The sequence below is a fragment of the Neophocaena asiaeorientalis genome, unplaced genomic scaffold, assembly GCF_003031525.2.
Source record: "Neophocaena asiaeorientalis asiaeorientalis breed wild unplaced genomic scaffold, Neophocaena_asiaeorientalis_V1.1 scaffold476, whole genome shotgun sequence".
Lineage (NCBI taxonomy): Eukaryota > Metazoa > Chordata > Mammalia > Artiodactyla > Phocoenidae > Neophocaena > Neophocaena asiaeorientalis.
The window spans coordinates 870,523-884,594 of record NW_020172178.1 but is presented as its reverse complement, the minus strand read 5'-3'; the positions used below and the strand labels follow the sequence as shown (position 1 = coordinate 884,594).

Sequence of the window (14,072 nt, the reverse complement as noted above, 5' to 3'; positions counted from 1 at the left end):
AATAGTATCCATAAGAAACCTACAGCCAACATCATACTTAATGACTTAATGATGAGAGACTGAATGCTTTCCCCCAAAGATCAGGAACAAGGCTGGGAGGTCCTCTCTCACCACTCAAACAGTGGAGGAATCTGGCAGATGCAACTTCAACTAAGTGATCAAGATTAACACCACCAGTGATAAGTCATGCTGATGTCATGTACCCCTGAAATGATGGGATGAGAGAGGCACGTCTCCTCTACGGCATTCTTCCCAAAAGCCCGTAACTCCAATCTAACAGTGAGAAAAACATCAAGACAAACACAAGTTGAGGGACATTCGACAAAACACCTGACCAGTACTCTTTAAAACTATCAAGATCATGAAAAGCAAAGAAAGACTAAGAATGTGTCATAGCCCAGAGGAGATTAAGGAGATGGGATAACTAAATGCAATGTGATATCCTGGATTAGATTCTGAAACAGGAAAAAAAGGACATTAGTGAAAAAACTGGTGAAATCCAAACAGAGTCTGGCACTTAGTAAATAGTGTTACACCAATGTTAATTTCTTACTTTTAACAAATATACCATGGTTATGTAAAACGTTAGCTTTAGGGGAAACTGGTAATAGGCATACCGTAACTCTAAACTATCTTTGTAACTTCTCTGGAAATCTAAAATAATTCCAAAATAAAAATTATTTTTTTAAGGAAAGTAAAAGGTCATTAAAAGATATACTGTATAAACACTAACCAAAAGAAAGCTGGAGTGAGTATATCACTATCAGATAAAGTAGACTTCACACAAGGAATATTTCTAGGGATAAAAACAAACATTACATAGCTACGAGGGGTTACTTCACCAAGAAAATATAACAACCCTAATTGTATATGCGTTAATTACAAATATCGAAATACATAAACTACTGGTAAAAATGATATATTTGAAAGCAGTAGACAAATCTGCAATTATAGTTAGAGACTTCAGTATTCCAGTTGTTTAGTCGGTAGAACAAGTAGCAAACATCCTTAGAGATACAGAAGATCTGAAATATATCAACCAAGTTTACTAATTGACATTTATAGAACATTACACCAACAACGGGAGAATACACATTCAAATATACATGGAATAATCACCAAGATCGACCCATGTTCTGGCCAAAAAACAAACCTCAGCAAATTTAAAAGAAATAAATTCAAGCAAAGTGTGTTCTGTGCCCATTACAGAATTAAACTAGAAACGAATAACAGGAAGGTATCTGGAAAAACCCCACAAATAACTGGAAAATTATGTGAGATACACACACACACAAACTGTATGTGTAGATCATCCCCCCTCCCTCCCTCCCCACCATCACCAGAGCTACAAGGAGAGATGCCCAGGCTGTACTTTTGTGAATCCTTTTCCTCTGCAACAATGTCTACTACTTAAGGAGATATAGTTTATAATTTTATTACCAAAAGTGTTTCCAAGCAAATACAGTTTACAAGCTTATTACCAAGAGAATTTCGATGAAAATTCTAAATCCATCAGAATTCTCAGTCTAATTTTTCACCTGAATATGTAAATATTTTTATGCTAGCCATATAACTCTCATTCTGCCCAAAACATATTAAAACCAAATATACAGAACTCTTTAAAGAAAATATTGTTCTACTCTGGTATTTTTCCGGTGACAAACAGTATTTTAGGTTTTATTATAATATTACTGCATCTACTTCTTAATGAAACACAGACACTTTCTGAATTATGAATATCTTCTTCAAAGGTGACCTTTTTTAAAAGCTCTGAAACTGTTCACCTATCCAAGGAGTTTTTGCCCTTACAGGGATGTCCATTAGCACCGCCTAGTGGATGAAATAAGAAACTGAGGTTCAACATCTTTTCCTTATCTTCTTTCTTAGAATTGAAGACAGCCTGCTGAAGCAAGAGGGAACTTTAAATTCTGAGGTCCAACCCATCATATCCTCTGGAGAGAAGAGGGGGAAACGATGTCTGAAGAACTTAAGTGACTTGAATGTGATAGCAGAGATAAGACACCAGGTCCCCTGATTCTTACAGTAGCAAACTGGCCCTTTTCCACTGTACACTACAGTTATATGGAAAAAAAAAATTAACCTCAATCCTTACCTTACACCACATACAAAATTTAAGTGGAAATGAATCAGAGACCTGAAATTAAGAGCTAAAACCTCAAAACTTCTAAAAGAAAGCACAGGAAAAAAATTTAATTGACCTAGATTTGGCAAAGATTTCTTACATATAACACAAAAAGCACTAACTATAATGAAAAAAATCAACGAATTAGACCTCATCAAAATTAGACCACAGCAATCTGACTCATAATCACATGTAAAGACGTTCAATGTCCACTGGTCATTTGGGAAATCCAAATTATAAATACAATGAAATACCACTACACTAGACCACTGGTAATACCACCAGAATGACCTAAAACCAAAAAGACTTATCATACCAAGTGTCGGTAAGTATTATGGAGCAATTCAGACTCTCACACTCTCCTGGTGGAAACGTAAAACTGTAGAATCACTTGAAACAGTTTAGCAGTTTCTTGAAAATGTAAACATACGCCTACTATACAACCCAGCCATTCCACTGCTAGCTATTCACCAGAGGAAAGAAAGCACATGTCCACACAAAGATCTGTACATGAATGTTTACAGCCACTTAGTCTGTAATAGCCAAAAACTTGAAGTTACCCAAATGTCCATCCACTGGTGCATGGATAAACAAAATGTGCTATATCTTTAAAATGGAATAATTAACAATAATAAAAAGGAATAAACTATTGATACATGCAACATCATGAATGAAATTCCAAATAACTATGTTGAGTAAAAGAAGCCAGACGAAAGAGTAGCTACTGTATAATTCCTTTCTATAAAATTCTACAAACTGAAAACCAATCTGTAGCGTCAGAAAGCAGGTCAGTGGTTGCCTGGAGCGGGAGAGGCTATCAGAAGAAAGGGAGAAGCAGAAACTAACACGCTATTGTAAAGCAATTATACCCCAATAAAGATGTTAAAGAAGAAAGGGGGAGGATATTACAAAGTTACTTTGGGGAGTGATGGGTATGTTCATTATCTTACTGGTGATGATAGCTTTATGGGTACATACATAGAGGTCAAAATTCATCAAACTGTACAATTTAAATATGTGCAGGTTATGAGATGTCAATATACCTCAGCAGAACTGAAATGAAGTGTATATATACTCGGCCAGTGATCCAGCATTCCATTCTTAGGCATTTATCCAAGAGATATGAAAACATGTCTACATTCTAGAGCAGAAGAATCTGTCACTAACGTATAGTGACAAAAAGCAGATCATTGGTTGCCTAGGGTCAGGGTGGAGAATTAACTGCAAAGGGGCACCATCTGGAGAGAAAATTTTATAACTACATGAAGTTTCTGGATAGGAAGTTGCCTATGCATCCAAAGTAAAGTATGCTCTGAATTGCCAACAGTGGATTTAAAAGACCAGCAGCAATTATCCTTTACCGAACACAACTCTACACCAGGCATTGTGTCCTCTGCATGCACTTCCTCTAATCTTCTCAACAATCCTGCAAGGTAGGTTTTACTCTTCCCAGTTTAGATTAGGAGGCTTGGACTCAGATAAGCAACTTACCCAAGGTCTCTCAATAGATAAATGAGCAAGCCTCGGCCTCCAAGAACATTTCTGGGCCTGTCTTAGTATTTCCGACACTACATACCGCCTTCTCAATGCCCAACATACTTATTAACTAGTGGTGACTTCTATTCTAGTGAAACTTCAGAAAAGTACGTTTGCTTCCTTAAACAAGTACTTCCTTGAACACAAGTATCTGCTGCTACAATGCCACTTGTTCTCCAGGAGACGCCTAACACATACTACGTACTCAACTAATATTTTGTATGTCTTAACCTGAACTCCTAAGATTCACTCTAAAGTAACTATTAGTTGCATTATAAATCTCCATTATTAACATCTCTGATTTGGAGGGAAAATTACACTGTAAGGCACAGCCACAGACAAGGATATAATAGATTTTGCAATTATGTCTGACCTGATTACCACATACCAATATCATAAAGCCAAAAAGGTGGTGACTGTGAAGAACTAAGTCTGAACACTTTCTCCCTGCCTCCCACATTTGGTGGCCACCACGTACAACAAAAGGCACTGCAAAAAGCAAAATATCCAAGTTGAAAGAGGTACAGATATAAAGATCACTGGACTTTCCTCTGTGGTTTAATGGTACTGGAGGTGGTACCCATGAAAGAAGACCTTCTAACCAAGCAGTCTAGCAGAATAAAAACTAATTGTAGAGACTTCCCTGGTGGCGCAGTGGTTAAGAATCCACCTGCCAATGCAGGGGACACGGGCCTGCCAATGCAGGGGACACTAGCCCTGGTCGGGGAAGATCCCACATGCCGTGGAGCAACTAAGCCCGTGCACCACAACTACTGAGCCTGTGCTCTAGAGCCCATGAGCCACAGCTACTGAGCTCGCGAGCCACAACTACTGAAGCCCGCGCGCCTAGAGCCCGTGCTCCGCAACAAGACAAGCCACCGCAATGAGAAGCCCGCGCACCACAACGAAGAGCAGCCCCTGCTCACCACAACTAGAGAAAGCCCGCGAGCAACAACGAAGACCCAACGCAGCTGAAAATAAATAAATAAATAAATAAAAACTGATTGTAAAAATTTATTGAAACTCTCTTATAGGGAAAGAAAAAATTTACGTGACCTAAGTAAATCATACACAGAATAACAGAAAATTCTATGGGCTATTAGGTAGGTAGTTCATTACGGATATACTAGAAATTTATGTACTAGAAAGTTTGTCATTTTTGTTTCCTAAAAAATATAGGGTGGGACCACACCTGCACTGCTGGTCGAAGTATAAACTGGTACAACCACTTTGGAAAATTGTTTAGCAGTAACTTCTAAGCTGGACATATGCATATGCTGTGACCAACAGTTCTAGTTCTATGAAGACACCTAAAAGAAATGCCTACATATATTCACCAAAAGACTTGTACAAGAATGTTCATAGCGGCATTATTCATAATAGCCAAAGACTGAAAACAAGAGGAATGTCCACCAAGAGTTAAGTAAATGACATGGTATATTCATATAATGGAATACCATACAGGAACGAGAGTGAACAATCTATTTCTCCATGCAACAATATGGAAAGATCTCTTTTTTTAAAGGCTGAGCAAAAGAAGCTAAACACAAAACAGTATATTCCGTGGTTCCTACTGTATAGAGTTCAAACTCAGGCAAACTAACCTACGGTGTTAGAAGTTAGGATAGTACGGTTACCCTTTGCAGGGAACGGGGGAAACTAGACAAGGGTAAATGGGAAGCTATCAGGCTAATACAACAGGTTATGTCCTATTTCATAATCTGGATGCTGGTTAGATGGGTGTTTTTTAACTTGTGAAAATATAACAAGCTGTATATTTATGATGTGTGCTCATTTCTGCATATGTTCCAAAAGTTTGTTTTAAAAAACAAATAAAATATGTTTATGAAAGTACCTCTTTAACTGAGATTCTTAATCCATTAATTTTTTTTTTTTTTTTTAAGAATAGAACGGTGAAGGAAGAACAGACCAGACCATGGACCCAACTCAATGCAGAGACAAGAGAGGAATATCATGGGTGTCCAAGGTTGAAGCAAGATCATCTCAGTGCATGTTCTGAAAAGGGATGGTATCTCTCTCAACAAGGGGTTAAAAGACTCTCCCAACTAAGCAACACTCTCCATTTCCCTGCCAAAGGCAAACTGAAAGCTTACAGCTAATAGGCTACTCTCTGAAATGCCCACATGCTTCTGCTCTAACCAGTTGAGTTGTAACCAAGAGTCAGCTGTGTTTGTTCTCACACCAGCTTATCCCAATTTACTTGATACTGCAATTACATAATTAAGTATTACATAAACATATGAATGCAAAGACAGAGTCGTTTCTATGACAACTAAATTGAAAGTTTTAGAAAAACTCAACAAAGATAAGTTGCCAAAGGAAACTGCTATTGAATTAGGAAGAAAAAGACAACTTGCAAAAGCTGAGTAAAAAATAATCAAAAAAATCTAAGGCAGGCTTTCAGACTGCTTCATAAGCATCTTTAAATTCTCACTCAACTTTAAAGCTTCCCTGGTGGCGCAGTGGTTAAGAATCCACCTGCCAACGCAGGGAACTCGGGTTCCAGCCCTGGTCAGGGAAGATCCCACATGCCACAGAGCAGCTAAGCCCGTGCACCACAACTACTGAGCCTGTGCTCTAGAGCCCGCGAGCCACAGCTACTGAAGCCCGCGCGCCACAGCTACTGAGCCCATGTGCTACAACTACTGAAGCCCACGCACCTAGAGCCCGTGCTCAGCAACAAGAGAAGCCACCGCGATGAGAAGCCTACGCACTACAACGAAGAGTAGCCCCCGCTCACCGCAACTAAAGCCCGCACACAGCAACGAAGACCCAACGCAGCCAAAACTAAATAAATAAAATAAACAAATTTATAAAAGTAAATAAAGTTATAAAAAAAATTCTCACTCAACTTTAAAGAAACCTGAACGTGACATTATAAATGCATTATGGGGGTATTTATGCAAGAAAAAGGATTATGAATTGTATTAAGCAGACCCACACTCAAAAGGTAGTGGACCTGCGACGAAAGACAAGCAAACAAATGTGTTTTTACACTAAAATGAAATACTGAAAGTATGGATCATTTTTATGACTCCCCACATTAATATTAACCAATTTGGAGTGACTAACTAACCACTTCATCCCAACTGTGAGGGATTAAAAATTGTGATGTGCCTCTCCAGCACAACACTCTTTTTTTCTCTCTCTCTCTCTCTCTCTCTCTCTCTATCTCACACACACACACCCCGTAAGCACCCCACCTCACCAAAACAGTACTAAATGACAGGTGTCAAAAAAAAAAGAAATCAAAAGAATAGTAAAGGCAAAAGAAATGTGGAGATACGGAAGATCTTAGAAATAAGGGCATACAAAGGAGATTTTCACACAACTTTTCCCATTTGCCAAGCAAATAGGACAGGTAGTCTTAAAGACACAACAACCAAAAGCTAGCTGGTAGCAGAGTTCTTCCCCATGACCTCCTTGCTACCCTGTGCTCGTCTTGAATGCAAGAGCTCCCAAACGTGATCAGCAACAGGCACCATTCACAGCACTTTTTATTTCCAGATGTGGCTGCAGATTCTCACTCTGCGGTATCGCTAGGGGGAGCACTTACTCCTGTTTTTTTTTAAAAGGGGGAGGGGGGTGGGGGGAGAGAGAAAGAAAAGGGAAAAAGTTCCTAATTAGCGATGTACTTTATTTGACTGTCCCTAAAAGGCAAAGGGTGAAATGTTTTAAAACTCACAGTGCAAAGTGACAAACGGTTTTTAAATGACTGTAAAAGTAAGCAACATAAAAGTTAGGTTAGATACATTAACCAATCAACACATTTAACGCATGATATAAATAGCAAACATCGCTCAAACAAGCTGACCTTACCATCAGTTTAAAATAAGTATAATATGTGAAGATTCTGAAAATACTATTAGCAAAGGAAGTTAATAGATATCTATCACAAACTTCAGTCGATATACTTCACTTGCCTATTACTTTATTAAATGATTGGAAGACAAAATTAATACTGCTATCCTCTTTTAAGAGTTTGTAATGTACCCTGAGCACCTAAGGAGTAAGGAATTAGGGACATGGCAAAGGAAACAGAAGGGAATTAATATTAATTGGGTACCTTTTTGGTGTTTGGGGCTAACCACCTTGGGAAACAAGAATTATTATTTTCCACTTTGCAGATGAGAAAACCAGGATTTAACAACCATCATAACTCGCCCATAGTCACGCAGATAGTAAGTGGTAGGACATAACCTAAATCTGTCTGATTCTATTGCCTGCAATACAAAAAAGTCAAAAGTTGCTTAATTCATCTGGCACTTCGGTCATCTTAAGGTAAATAAACACACTTTATTCCATTAAGAGGTATATATTTATATCATAGCACAGAACAAGAAAGAACCAAAACAACAATAAAAAACAGCTTACCCTCTAAGAGCTTACAGTCTATTGAAGACAATGTATGCACACACACAAGTTAAGGAAAACAAAGGTACGCAGCCACTAAGTGATATGGAAGCTCACAGAGCCCGAGATCCCATGTAGTTTCAGCAGTTAGGAAAGGCCTTATGAAAGATGCAAGATTACAGCTGGATCCTGGGGATGGAAAATATCGGAGAGGTATAACGAAAGGTATTCCAGGATGGGGAAAAGCAGAGTTAAGGATGAACGTGATGTATCTGAGTAACAGTGAATAAGGCAGCACGACTGCTTCAAAAAGTGAAGGACTGCGTGGAAACAACCCGAGTGTATGAACAAACAAAATGTGATATACTCCCACGGTGGAATACTATTCGGCAGTAAAAAGAAACAAAGTACTGACACGCTACAATGCCAGTGAACCCTGAAAACATCATACTACGTGAAAGAAATCAGTCACGAAAGGCCACATATTGTATAATTTTACATAAAGTGCCCAGAATAGGCAAATCCATAAAGAAAGAAGGTAGACTAGTGGTTCCCAAAGGCTGGGAAGATTGGGCAGAAGTGGGGACTGACTGCTAAGAGGTACAGGGCTTCTTCTGAAGATGCTCTAAAATTGACTGTGGTGATGAACATACAACTCTGTGAATACATGAAACCACTCAACTATAAATGGGTGAACCATATGGCACATGAACGACACCTCAGTGAAGCTATTAAAAAGAAAAGTTGAGGGCCTGGTGGAACATTCCACTGCAGAGCTAAGATGGAGTCACTTATGCCAAGCTTAAGGGTCTGGAATTTATCTGACAGGCAACTAGAGATATGTGAGTAAAGGTTTACCTAATGAAAGCACAGTGTACAAACTTAGGACCCTTCTCTAACAAAATTATTCCTAAAATATACACCAAAATCACAAAGAAGAGAGAGAACTAAAAGAAGATATTGTGATATGATTTTGACTAAGCCACAAGCTGTGACTATTAGGAAAGTTGTTTTGTTTCAGTGCTAAACGCCACAGATGGGTATATCAGCATCATATTTATGTAAAACCACAGAATCTTTGTCAAATCTTCAAATACTGTAATGTTCTAAACTTAATTATGAAAATAGCATTAATAATTGATCTGCCATATTTTAGGGTAATATAATGAACAGTGTAATTTGTTTTTCATTGGACAGCAGTCCAATATAATGCTTTTTTAGATACTAGGTTCAGTTTAAATACTATCAGAACCTCCACTAACATAAAGCATTTCCTACCGATACTTACACATTTGACCCTAAAATCTAATGTAACATAATCTTCCAAAATAGATTTAATGTACAAAAATAAGAGAGCTACAGAAACAAATCTGACATTCAAAAGCAAAGAGGAAAATTCTGGATATTAAATATCCAAAACAGACGGAAAGGTAAAGCACTCAAAAATAAACCTGAAAATCACAGAGGGGGAAAAAAGGACTCAGTATTAGATTCTACAGCATTGGGAAGTACAAATAGGAAAAAAAAAGGAATAAATTACATTTAAAATAGAAGGCTCAATACATGAGAGAAGAGGCTTTAACAGCTTTAACAGAGGCAAAGTTTGGAACATGTCCATAAGACAATCCCACACCCTCTCCTGAATCCCAGGGAAGAAAGAACCCTTCAGGCGGGAGTCTTGTTATCCCTTCAGAAGCTGGCCTAAAGGTAAAATCCCGCTTTCCCCCAGGAGGTGGTGAGATGGTAGGAATACAAAAGAAGAACTCAGCTGGAGAGCCCACGCACAACCAAGCTAGTGTTTGCCTTTTGAGTCACCTTGCAAGCCTCCTTCAAGGTAGATGAGCCACTAGAAACTAAAGGAGATATCAGATCTCTTTTAAAACTCTCTTGCCTAAGAATGAGAGGACCCATCTGCCTCTGTAAGGGCTTTGTCAGTTCCAGAACTGGATGAAACTTACGTTCTTTGTCTGAGAAATTCAAACAACTTAGACGACCTGGTTCGCCAACAATAAAAGCAAAATAGAAAATAAGCTATCCTAAAAAAGAAGCCTTGTCACTGATACCTAAAATAAGGTATCTGCTGTCGCAAGTAAGTAGAGCAAAACTCTCTATTTCCTCATTGTCAGCCAGCATTTATAGGGAGAGAATTAAGTAGGAGTAAGTAGGCACTGACTTCAAGTCATTAACTGCTGTATGCTAAAAGAAGCTTATCCAAATTTTCACCAGTTGTCTACCTACTCCAAACAAAAGAAATGTGGGAAAAGGCAGATGCTTACAACTACTGCTCGCCATATTGGACATGTTAATCATTAAGGAATAAAGTACTTCAAATATTACACAATTAGCAAACTAAGTTAAAAGGCATATTCTCTATGAAACATCAAAAACACATACTGTTAATTCATACATAGATAAAACCATTTTCCTTTAAAATAAATAGGTAGATATACACCTGAAACTGACACAACATTGTAAATCAACTATACTCCAATGAAAATTTTAAAAATAATAAAATAAAACAAATAGGTAGAAACGATGAGAGCAGGCTACCATAAATCACCAAAAGATGAGGGGAAATAACCCCAACATAAGGTCTAAGATCCAGAAACATTTTAAAGTAACAGAATTACTGAAGAGAATGGTCTAAATTGTAAGCATGCTAAAATTCTGACAAGAATAGAACCCAAGATGTCACTAATGGGCTACAGAATTAAGAAAATGGAAATCAAGGAGAGATTTTTTTTTTTTTAACAGGGTCATTCAGTGAATATCATGGGACTAGAAACATGATCTATAAAACAAGAAAGAAGAAGAAATTTGCCAGCACCTGAAACCGGCAAAGTAGACCTGAGCTAAGGAAACAAGGATGACAAATATCCCAGGAGGTAAATAACACCAGTTTTCAAAATCTGATTCCAAAAAAAAAAAAGCGAAAACTAATTTGCCAAAAGGGGGGAAAAAAACGTGCAAGAAAAATTTTAAAACAATGTACACAAAATGCCTTAGGAAAATTTCTATTTCTGAAGTATTTTTATAGATATTTTCACTAATGTTCACGTCAGCTTTTAAGAAGTTAAATCCACAACACAATTTTTAAAATAGTTGAGAGAAATCTTGTAAATATTTGTAATAACCATTAGGCTTAAGCAATTCTGTAGAGCTTGTAAGATGAAACTTAAGTGAGAGTAGGCGCAATTCAATTTTAAAATCTCTCAGGCAAAATTATAAAGCGCACATAGCAGAAGTAATATAAACAGGATATCCTGAGGGAAAAGAATTGAACTACCATATTTGTGGATTTTTTTTTTCTGTACAGTAAATAGCATATAAAGTTCATACTCTGCAATTAACTTAAAATTAATCACTGGATATTCTTAAGTCTCATCTAAATTTATTAGATCTTATGGGAGGACAACCAAAGCTGCAAGATTCTTTTTTTAATGAGATTCAACTCAAACCATTAGTTGTTCTGCTCCTCCTCCAAGCAATATTCTATAAGCTAGGTATCTGATTTGATTTCGGTTTTCAAGTTCATAAGTCCATATCTAAATCTTAATTTATAACATAATTAAGTGCTGCGCATGCAAAAGTACTCTGTTCCAGTGGTTAAGTAAATCTGAACAGAACCGTAACATGACATTTCAGAAATCATTTGTGGATGCTGCCACAGGAAAAGCAGCAATTATCACAAAAAGACTTTATGAAATACCTGAGCAGATAAACAGCCCTTTCAATATCACTGAGGTCTTCATCAACTGTCAATCTTTCTATTTCTTCTGGTGTCTGTCAAGTGTAAAACACAAATTATGCACACAAACATCGGATCGGTCTTGCCTCCAGGGACCCAATCTGAGTACGGACTAATGAAAAAGTTTCACAATTTAGCGTTGTCACTGAAAACTAATCAAGGGTCTGACGCCCTCAAACCTCAGACGTCTCTAATTGTTGGGTTTAGGTGGTGGAGTTTGGGGGGTTGGGGGCTTTTTGTTTGTTTGTTTACTCTTCTAGCTTCTAGATTGAAGCCTGAGAATCACATTGTGGCTTCAGAACCTTGCTGAAATCAATTGTATGTATATATATAAAATATATACATACTTTTAGTCTCTAATATCCAAGACTGTTTCGCCAGCATTTCCATCCCAGGAAATGCTTAAAAGGGGGAATGAAGACTGCAGCCGAGGGAGAATGAGAAAGACGAAATCTGGAGTGGGGGAGGGAAGGGAATAAACTCTGGGACTGGAAGGAAATCAAAGATTCGAGATATTGCGGCAGGTGGGAGTGAAAAGAGCTACAATGGGGGGCGGAGGGGGTGGTGGTAGGTCACTAGTTTTGCCAGCATTGAGGGCTGGAGCCTCTGGGAGGCTGGGAGGAAGATGACTCTGCGGGGTCGGGGAGCTAGCGGGAGGTGGGGGGCCTAGTGAAGGTTGACTCTCTTAAGGAGGTTGGGGAGCAGGGTCCCAGCTAGAGTCCTGGAGGGGCTGGAAGGTAAGGACACGTGGTGACTCAGGATCGGGACAAAGGGTCGAGAGGGCTTTGAAGACCCGTAGCAGGACGGCTCTAGTATGGGTGCTAGTTGGGAGGAGAAGGGAGGCCCGGGCTGACTTGGGGACTGGGGGACCGGAGCTCGCTCTGATGGGGGAGGAGGGGGATGGGATCTGGGGTGTCTCTGGGAGAGGCAGGGGAAGAGGCAGGGGAAGAGTCGGGGCCGTGTAGACTGAGAAGTGGGACTGGGGCCTGAACCCGGGCAGCAGCACCGGGGAGCCAAAGCGGGGGGAGGCGGGATAAGCGGGCTGCAGCTGCGAGGGGCAGCTCCTGCAGGGCCGGGGGAAGAAGGACCGCAACCGAGGGGCTCCGGCTGTGCGAGAGGGACGGCGCGGGGGAGGACGCCGGGCTGGCCCGAACGACAGGGGCTCGACCGGCCGTTCCTGGGGGGCGGGTTGGGGAAAGGGCCCGGGGCGGGCTGGGCCGGGGGACTAGAAAACCGAGGGCGTCCGAGGGATCGCGGGCTGGCTCCGGATGCCCGTCCCTCGGGCCTGGGGGTCCAGGCTGGGAGAACCCGAGCCACGTCGAAGAAGGGGGCCCGAGAAGGGCCGGGTTAGGGTAACACGGCGGCCGGGGACTGGAGGAGGACTGGGGGGCCAGCAGGACTCCGAGAGGGTCCCGGGCCGCCTCGGGGAGCGGACGGGCTGGGGTCGGGGTAGGGGCAAGCCGCCGGGCGCCCTGCGGGCAGTTCCTCCTCCCCGGGGCGCACCTTGAGGCTCCGGCGGACCGGCCTCTCGATGATGGTGAGCTCCTGCAGGTCCTCCATGTAGCCGAACAGACTGTTCTGACTGAACTCCATCGCGGCGGCGGGCGGCGGCGGATGCATGGACCGCCGGGCCCCCTAGCCGCCCGGGCCGGAGCGGCACCGGGATGCCGGACGCGCGCAGCCCCGCGGCCGCCCACCAGCAGGACTTTCTCCCGCTCTCGGCCGAAGGAGCCGGGCGAGAGGCTAGCAAGCGGCGGGAGAAGGAGCGCGGCCGCCGAGGGGGTGGGGCAGCCAAGGTGAGGGGGCGGGGCAGCCAAGGCGAGGGGGCGGGGTGAGATGCGCGGGTGGGCCTCGGGGGCGGGGCCGGGGTGGGGGTGCCGGCCTCGGCCCCGCCCCCTCCCGGGCGTCGCGTGCACGCGGGCCAGACGCAACTGCCGCGCAACGTCGCGGCGGCCCCCTACCGCTCTCGTCTCTCTGCTCTTCTCTCCCCTTGCCCCGCCCCCGACCGAGCGCGCCCGAAGCCGCGGCGCGTGCGCAGAGCCTCCCACTCCCTGCGGCCAGTGGAGGAGTGGGGTCCGTAGCCGGGGGCGGAGATGCTGAACCAATAAGAGGCGAAACAAAGAAGAGGGAGGTGGGCTGGGATCTTGCTTAAGTTGCTAGAATTATCGTGCGGTTATTCGTGGGACCGCCCACCCCAGCGCACGATCTGTGGACGCGAATATCTCCGTAACTCTGCTCTATCCCTGAGGGAGGGGTGTGTACCCAAAATAA

The 14,072-nt window shown here is 41.7% G+C and overlaps 1 protein-coding gene across 1 annotated transcript in view; it reads right to left on the bottom strand.

Annotated features, from left to right (window-relative positions):
* Nucleotides 1–13,421, bottom strand: part of PPP4R4 (protein phosphatase 4 regulatory subunit 4) — a 118,006-nt gene extending 104,585 nt beyond the window's left edge. Inside the window, exons 1-2 of the mRNA XM_024759485.1 lie at nucleotides 13,305–13,421; nucleotides 11,763–11,836 (exon numbers count right to left, since the gene is read on the bottom strand). Of these exons, the coding sequence (XP_024615253.1) occupies nucleotides 11,763–11,836; nucleotides 13,305–13,421 (191 nt within the window). The remainder of the gene's footprint in view (nucleotides 1–11,762; nucleotides 11,837–13,304) is intronic.
* Nucleotides 13,422–14,072: the final 651 nt, after the last annotated feature.